General features: G+C 44.1%; 1 protein-coding gene across 2 annotated transcripts; it reads right to left on the bottom strand.

Annotated features, from left to right (window-relative positions):
* Window positions 1-3,643: 3,643 nt before the first annotated feature.
* On the bottom strand, window positions 3,644-8,822 carry LOC139530123 (myb/SANT-like DNA-binding domain-containing protein 4). 2 transcript variants are annotated; one of them, XM_071326233.1, is made up of 11 exons: window positions 8,350-8,822; window positions 7,999-8,069; window positions 7,735-7,911; window positions 7,583-7,644; window positions 7,414-7,500; window positions 7,285-7,326; window positions 7,043-7,216; window positions 6,275-6,963; window positions 6,090-6,205; window positions 5,884-5,993; window positions 3,644-5,789 (listed from the first exon to the last, which is right to left on the bottom strand). In XM_071326233.1, the coding sequence occupies exons 1-8, from the start codon at window positions 8,505-8,507 to the stop codon at window positions 6,904-6,906; spliced, it is 831 nt and encodes a 276-aa protein (XP_071182334.1). In that variant the 5' UTR covers window positions 8,508-8,822; the 3' UTR covers window positions 3,644-5,789; window positions 5,884-5,993; window positions 6,090-6,205; window positions 6,275-6,903. The 2 variants fall into 2 exon arrangements, with proteins under 2 accessions (XP_071182334.1, XP_071182332.1); XM_071326231.1 differs by lacking the exon at window positions 6,090-6,205.
* Window positions 8,823-8,864: the final 42 nt, after the last annotated feature.

Genomic DNA, 8,864 nt, shown 5'->3' with positions numbered 1-8,864 from the left:
ACTGCTCTAATTAAGTTGGTTAACAGTTTATAATAGCAATAAGGCACCTCGGGGTTTGTGGTATATGGCCAATATACCACAGCTACAGGCTGTGACCAGGCACTCTGTTGTCATGCTTAAGAACAGCCCTTGGTATATTGGCCATATACCACACCTCCTCGGGCCTTATTGCTTAAGTATACAACAGGCAGGTCTAATCCTGGATGCTGATTGGTTAAAACCACATTCCAACTGGTGTCTATTCCACAAGTTACCACCGGCTAAAGATATGACATTGAAATGCCTATTTACTTTGTTCCATCTCACTGCGCAATCCACTGTCTCATCAGCCCAACCAGGCAATTTATAAACTTGATCTCCACTATAAAAAGCATCTAGATATTATCTCCGATTTCTTTTTCTTTTAGACTAGCATTTGATTTAACAGCGGAGATTAATATAAACCTTGCGGTCTGTCTCTGACATTTGAATTTCAATATTGAAATAATGTTGCAATCTCCAGCTGTCCCATAGTAATAAAGGGTTGGGATCAGACAGACAGACAGGCAGGCAGGCTTGCAGCTTTTCTCAGCCAGTTGAATTCATGAATCAGCTGGCATCATTTTTATGGATATATATACAGTGGGGAGAACAAGTATTTGACACACTGCCGATTTTGCAGGTTTTCCTACTTACAAAGCATGTAGAGGTCTGTAATATTTATCATAGGTACACTTCAACTGTGAGAGACGGAATCTAAAACAAAAATCCAGAAAATCACATTGTATGATTTTTAAGTAATTAATTTGCATTTTATTGCATGACATAAGTATTTGATCACCTACCAACCAGTAAGAATTCCGGCTCTCACAGACCTGTTAGTTTTTCTTTAAGAAGCCCTCCTGTTCTCCACTCATTACCTGTATTAACTGCACCTGTTTGAACTCGTTACCTGTAGAAAAGACACCTGTCCACACACTCAATCAAACAGACTCCAACCTCTCCACAATGGCCAAGGTCAGAGAGCTGTGTAAGGACATCAGGGATAAAATTGTAGACCTGCACAAGGCTGGGATGGGCTACAGGACAATAGGCAAGCAGCTTGGTGAGAAGGCAACAACTGTTGGCGCAATTATTAGAAAAGGGAAGAAGTTCAAGATGACGGTCAATCACCCTCGGTCTGGGGCTCCATGCAAGATCTCACCTCGTGGGGCATCAATGATCATGAGGAAGGTGAGGGATCAGCCCAGAACTACACGGCAGGACCTGGTCAATGACCTGAAGAGAGCTGGGACCACAGTCTCAAAGATAACCATTAGTAACACACTACGCTGTCATGGATTAAAATCCTGCAGCGCACGCAATGTCCCCCTGCTCAAGCCAGCGCATGTCCAGGCCCGTCTGAAGTTTGCCAATGACCATCTGGATGATCCAGAGGAGGAATGGGAGAAGGTCATGTGGTCTGATGAGACAAAAATATAGCTTTTTGGTCTAAACTCCACTCGCCGTGTTTGGAGGAAGAAGAAGGATGAGTACAACCCCAAGAACACCATCCCAACCGTGAAGCATGGAGGAGGAAACATCATTCTTTGGGGATGCTTTTCTGCAAAGGGGACAGGACGACTGCACCGTATTGAGGGGAGGATGGATGGGGCCATGTATCGCGAGATCTTGGCCAATTACCTCCTTCCCTCAGTAAGCGCATTGAAGATGGGTCGTGGCTGGGTCTTCCAGCATGACAACGACCCGAAACACACAGCCAGGGCAACTAAGGTGTTTCTCCGTAAGAAGCATCTCAAGGTCCTGGAGTGGCCTAGCCAGTCTCCAGACCTGAACCCAATAGAAAATCTTTGGAGGGAGCTGAAAGTCCGTATTGCCCAGCGACAGCCCCGAAACCTGAAGGATCTGGAGAAGGTCTGTATGGAGGAGTGGGCGAAAATCCCTGCTGCAGTGTGTGCAAACCTGGTCAAGAACTACAGGAAATGTATGATCTCTGTAATTGCAAACGAAGGTTTCTGTACCAAATATTAAGTTCTGCTTTTCTGATGTATCAAATACTTATGTCATGCAATAAAATGCAAATGAATTGCTTAAAAATCATACAATGTGATTTTCTGGATTTTTGTTTTAGATTCCGTCTCTCACAGTTGAAGTGTACCAATGATAAAAATTACAGACCTCTACATGCTTTGTAAGTAGGAAAACCTGCAAAATCGTCAGTGTATCAAATACTTGTTCTCCCCACTGTATATATATATATACACTGCTCAAAAAAATAAAGTGCAAATGGAATAGACAACAGGTGGAAATTATAGGCAATTAGCAAGACACCCCCAATAAAGGAGTGGTTCTGCAGGTGGTGACCACAGACCACTTCTCAGTTTCCTATGCTTCCTGGCTGATGTTTTGGTCTTTTGAATGCTGGCGGTGCTTTCACTCTAGTGGTAGCATGAGACGGAGTCTACAACCCACACAAGTGGCTCAGGTAGTGCAGCTCATCCAGGATGGCACATCAATGCGAGCTGTGGCAAGAAGGTTTGCTGTGTCTGTCAGCGTAGTGTCCAGAGCATGGAGGCGCTACCAGGAGACAGGCCAGTACATCAGGAGACGTGGAGGAGGCCGTAGGAGGGCAACAACCCAGCAGCAGGACCGTTACCTCCGCCTTTGTGCAAGGAGTAGGTGGAGCACTGCCAGAGCCCTGCAAAATGACCTCCAGCAGGCCACAAATGTGCATGCGTCTGCTCAAACGGTCAGAAACAGACTCCATGAGGGTGGTATGAGGGCCCGACGTCCACAGGTGGGGGTTGTGCTTACAGCCCAACACCGTGCAGGACGTTTGGCATTTGCCAGAGAACACCAAGATTGGCAAATTCACCACTGGCTCCCTGTGCTCTTCACAGATGAAAGCAGGTTCACACTGAGCACATGTGACAGACGTGACAGAGTCTGGAGACGCCGTGGAGAACGTTCTGCTGCCTGCAACATCCTCCAGCATGACCGGTTTGGCAGTGGGTCAGTCATGGTGTGGGGTGGCATTTCTTTGGGGGCCGCACAGCCCTCCATGTGCTCGCCAGAGGTAGCCGAGATGAGATCCTCAGACCCCTTGTGAGACCATATGCTGGTGCGGTTGGCCCTGGGTTCCTCCTAATGCAAGACAATGCTAGACCTCATGTGGCTGGAGTGTGTCAGCAGTTCCTGCAAGAGGAAGGCATTGATGCTATGGATTGGCCCGCCCGTTCCCCAGACCTGAATCCAATTGAGCACATCTGGGACATCATGTCTCGCTCCATCCACCAACGCCACATTGCACCACAGACTGTCCAGGAGTTGGCGGATGCTTTAGTCCAGGTCTGGGAGGAGATCCCTCAGGAGACCATCCGCTACCTCATCAGGAGCATGCCCAGGCGTTGTAGGGAGGTCATACAGGCACGTGGAGACCACACACACTACTGAGCCTCATTTAGACTTGTTTAAGGACATTACATCAAAGTTGGATCAGCCTGTAGTGTGGTTTTCCACTTTAATTTTGAGTGTGACTCCAAATCCAGACCTCCATGGGTTGATAAATTTGATTTACATTGATCATTTGTGTGATTTTGTTGTCAGCACATTCAACTATGTAAAGAAAAAAGTATTTAATAAGAATATTTCATTCATTCAGATCTAGGATGTGTTATTTTAGTGTTCCCTTTATTTTTTTGAGCAGTGTATAATCTTGAATCCCAAATAAAACAGTATTGGACATGATCCAGAAATTAGGCGGGACTTGCAAAGCGTATAACAGCACAATACATCTGACAGTTTCATGCGCTACAGTACATGCAGCACATACAGTTGAAGTCAGAAGTTTACATACACTTAGGTTGAAGTCATTGAAACTCATTTTTCAACCACTCCACAAATTTCTTGTTAACAAACTATAGTTTTGGCAAGTGAATTAGGACATCTACTTTGTGCATGACAAGTCATTTTTCCTGAAGCTGGAGACTCATATCTCCCTCACCAGCTGTCAGAGCAGCTCACAGATCACTGCACATAGCCCACCCAACTACCTCATCCCCATACTGTATTTATCTTGCTCCTTTGCACCCCAGTATCTGTACTTGCACATTCATCTTCTGCATATCTATCACTCCAGTGTTCAATTGCTATATTGCAATTACTTCACCACCATGGCCTATTTATTGCCTTTACCTCCCTTATCCTACGTCATTTGCACACACTGTATCGACTTTTTCTACTATATGTTTGTTGATTCCATGTGTAACTGTGTTGTTGTATGTGTCAAACTGCTTTGCTTTATCTTGGCCAGGGGCCTGTTGCACAAAACTAGGATAAGGGATTAAGCCAGGATATCTTGGTGATCCTGGCTCAATTGATCCGTAATCCGGTTGCACTAAAGATGGATAGGGGGCAGGAGGATATGTTATGGTATAAATTACCATGGAGATTTATTCTGTGGAGCTAGCCTGCTCCAGACCAGGCTAAATTCCAGGATCTATTTAATCTCATCCCTAATGTCAGTCAGCAGTCACCACAAATGGAAACCAATAGTTATTTCACTGCTCACTATACATTGTTATCACATATAACTAGACCCACTGTTATTATTTAAACGTTTGTGATCATTAATTTCAATGATTTTGGATAAAAAAATGATTTTTAGATGATGTTGCTATCATTAGATAATTTACAGTTTCCCATAGACTATAAGGCTATATATAAAATGATAGAATATTAGGGCCACAGAGGGGAAAAAAACACAAGTCATAATATTGTAACCAGTTGTTTTAAAGGAGGACAGTTGTTAAAATGACAGATGTGGGGCATTTCGTGAAATTGTACTTCAGTATGGTTTCATAAACAAAGACATGCTGATGTGCCAGAATATTAAGTATCACATTGTCATAAGTATCAAAACTGTAAAAACAATATGTAGCTTTTCTGCAGAAAGAACCAGCCTCATAAATTTATGACTTTATCCTTTTTCTTCAGTGTGGCCCTAGTACTCTGTCATATAAACAAATACACATTCCATATGAATATAAAAACACAATGTGTAACATTATGTTCCTTTATTGAATAAGGACAAAACAAAGCAGGTAAACCATCAGCTCCTTTCGAAACTGAAGTCACAGTGACTCTACAAGATGGAAAGCACAGAATCCAAGCATATTATACAAAATGATACATACACATTCAAAGGTCTGTATATAACACACCCTGCATGTCTGCACACTAAAATAAATGCAGGACAAATCCATACACATCAACTGAACAGACAAATGAATGGATGCAGTAGCCTCCCTGCAGCCTTGTATTACACACAGTATACCGCACAAACATCATGAGGCCAAATTCGTCAAAAAACGAACCCAAAAAAAACCAAATTCCTCTGCCACCGCAGGACATATTTAACCAAAATTGAAAGCACACATACTAACTAAAATAATTCAACACATATTGGTCCCTCAGCAGCCGACCACTGTCGTCATCAGGGAAGATTGCCGGATTGTCCCAGTCCATGGCTGGTGGCACTCTGGGGGCCCTCTCCTTCCTCAGGCAGGCCACATTGTGGAGGACAGCACAAGCCACAGTAATATCACATGCCCTAACAGGGCTGACCCTTAATTTGTGAAGGCAGTGAAAGCGTGCCTTCAGGAGGCCAAAGGTCATTTCAACTCTGGCCCTGGTCCTGGCATGGGCATGGTTGTAGGCCTGCTGTGCTTCCTGGGGGTCTGTGAAAGGTGTCAGGAGAAAAGGCTGGCAGCCATACCCCCTGTCTCCCAGCAACACACCAGAGAATTCACCTGTCAACACAAAATCTCATCATTACTACCTCATAAACACAGTGATATTCTTGACACAGCCATGATGGTTATAAATAGGGGTTGTGTGGCTTACCTTGTGATAGGCACTGATAGATTTCAGAGGCCCGAAAGATTCTGGAGTCATGGACTGAGCCAGGCCATTTTGCCACAACATTGCTGATCACAGTCAGCATTGCAGACCATCTGAAATCATAAGATGAGGAATATTACACCAATCAATGCACATCACTGGCAATGCAGAGTGTTCGTCAATGGACAATATCAAAAAGTTATGTTCACCTGAACATTAATGCTGTGAAAGGATTTCCTATTCACAAAATCGGCCTCATGGGCACCTGAGGGGGCTTTTATCCTTATGTGTGTGCAGTCCACTGCACCAATGACATTGGGGAAACCTGTCACACAAAGTAATGAGTATCCTACTATGTGTTAACAGTTGTCCTGTAATTTGTAGATCCTCTTACCTGCAATCCTATAGAACTCCTCTTTGATGTCACAGAGTCTTCTGTGGCCAGGGAAGGAGATGAAGACATCTGCTAATGCTTTGATAGCCAGACACACACTCCTTATTGTGCGGCAAATTGTGGCCTTGTTCAGCTGTTCTGCATCCCCCACTGAGTACAGGAAGGCTCCACTAGCAAAAAAGCGCAAGGCCACACAAACCATTTGCTCCACACTCAGTGCATGGCTCCGTGCAGTGCGGTGCTTAATCCTGGGACCCAGTAGTCTGCATAGATACCTGATGCCATCTGCAGAAAACCTGTATCTTTCATATAGATGGTCATCAGGGAAGGCCAGTGGGTCCAACCGGTCCCTGAAGACCCTTTCTCGCCTGAAGGCTCTCCTCAGCACAAGTGCTTCTTCATCCACCACATCTCGCACGAATGGGCATGCCATTGTCAGAGCAGAAAGGAACACACAATTTTGGGCCTTCATATAGGCTAGTGGCCACACCTGGTGCTGGGGGGGTGGGCAAAAGAGGGCGATGCCTTATAACGATGACTTGGTTGTACTGATTGCTGGGAAAATAAAAAAAACCTTAGAAAGATGCCACCGTCCTGTGTGCTCACAATAAGAGCTCATATGTCATGGCTCACTTGACTTTACGAGAATATACCAAATTTTTATTTTGAGCTGTGTCATCTTCTTGGAGCTGGGGGAGGAAAGAAAAATAATGATTAATACATTTGTGTTACAGTTAGCATACAGTGTACATTGAAGGCATATCTCACCTCCCTCTCAAGTTTTTTTATTTCAAGGTCCAGTTTCCTAATTGTCCTCTTTTTTATTTCGGACTCCAGTGCAAGATTTTCCATCTTTTTCTTCTTGTACTGAATGTCTATGTCTGCCAGTTCTATTTGGCGCCGGAGGTGGTTGCCATACAACTTTCTGATAGCTTGTGAGCTCTGTGAACACAATACAATTAGCGCAGCTGGAATTTGGCAGGATGTGGTGTCCTTTTATTAATACGCACTATGTTGCCAGGCTGGTTTTCCCACTGTATAGCATCTGGGTCCTGTAAAAGAAATTAGATTTTTTGATTTTGATGAGGACTCCTCACCATTGTAGAGTAAATAGTACTTTCACAGTCTTAACATGATACCTCATGCCTTCTGGAATCCAGAGAGATGGTCTCCTCCTCATCATCGTCTCCATCATGTGCTGTTGCTGCTGCACTGGGGCCTTCACCCTATCACATTTAATCGGATTCATATTGAAGCTAGTAGACAAGACATGCCAGGCCTACAGTATGCCTTTGATGGAGTACTCACTGGATCAGCATCGTCTGGTGCTTGTGCTGGTGGCTCTAACAGGAACACAGTGCTGCCAGACACTGCAAGGCAATAGGTAAACCAAAGTCAGACAGTCCAAATTGATTCAATATGAATGTGGTTGTATCCCATGTAGAGATGGAAGGACATACCTTGAATGAAGCGGGTGGCATCTTGGGAGGAACCTATGCTCGTCTCTTTCCCCCCAGGGATCCCCTCTAAGACGGGCCTGCCTTTATTTAGCTCCAAGGCCATGTCCTCTGCTGGGGTAAGGTCAGCCTTTGGTGACCCACCACCCGTGCCTTGTCTGTGGGTATTCTTTTTCACTGCTAAAACAGTACAGACAATGTGTGAGCAGGCACCTTCTGGGTACAATATATGCTTGTGCTTTGTTAAATATTAGTCAGGGACCATACCATTCTGCAGAATGTTCTTGTATTTGATTTTGACCTGCTGCCATGTCCGTTTTGGCCCGTTCATGTTTAATCTACACACACACACACACACACATGGAGTCACACTGCAAAAAATTACTTGGTATTTTTGTCTTGTTTTCAGTAAAAATATCAAAAAATTTATCATAGCTTTATACAGTGTGATGGAGTTACTTTACACAATTTCACTCATATCTGCAGTGCATTTCAATTAAAAATTTAACCGTTTCATAATTACAGTACAACTGCATTTTTGGAGATGTGAATTAAATATTTGAATTGTAATTGTGATGTTTCAGCGGAGCGGTGAGTGTGTAATTGTGCACTACTTACGCATTCAGGCGGTCTGCAATACTTTGCCACGCTTTTTCTCTTTGCTTTATCACTGTGGCGGTGTTGCCTTTCTTCTTAATTATATATTTTACCTCCTCGTATGCCTCCATGAGGATTTGCGCTTCCGACGGGGAAAAGTACGCGGCTCTAGTTGCCATGGTAAATCAGTTAATCTGTGATCTGTGGCGGGGTCTATTTGAGTGAGCCGTGAGCGCGCACCTATCCAGGATTGGTTTCACCTGGCTTAATGAATCCGTGTCTGCTCATCCTGGCTTGGTCTTTGTGCAACCAATTAAGCCTGGACGCACATGTTTTGGCTTCATTGAGCTCAGCTGAGTCATTTATCCCGGATGTCTTAATTCTACTTTTGTGCAACAGGCCCCAGGTTGCAGTTGTAAATGAGAACTTGTTCTCAACTAGCCTACCTGGTTAAATAAAGGTGAAAAAAATAAAAAAGCACATTACTAATGCTACGGGGAAATGGGATGCATGGGAGGGGGAGATTTGCTTTGAAT

This window comes from Salvelinus alpinus, chromosome 9 (assembly GCF_045679555.1).
Source record: "Salvelinus alpinus chromosome 9, SLU_Salpinus.1, whole genome shotgun sequence".
Classification (NCBI taxonomy): Eukaryota; Metazoa; Chordata; class Actinopteri; order Salmoniformes; family Salmonidae; genus Salvelinus; species Salvelinus alpinus.
The sequence above is the reverse complement of the archived record's forward strand: the minus strand, read 5'-3'. Positions and strand labels throughout refer to the sequence as shown.

Coding starts and splice junctions, on each gene's coding strand:
- LOC139530123 (XM_071326233.1), bottom strand. CDS start 8,507: ATGGCAACTAGAGCCGCGTACTTTTCCCCGTCGGAAGCGCAAATCCTC. Junction 7,912..7,998: donor CAAGAACATTCTGCAGAATG/GTATGGTCCCTG, acceptor GTACTGTTTTAG/CAGTGAAAAAGAATACCCAC. Junction 7,645..7,734: donor TGCCACCCGCTTCATTCAAG/GTATGTCCTTCC, acceptor ATTGCCTTGCAG/TGTCTGGCAGCACTGTGTTC.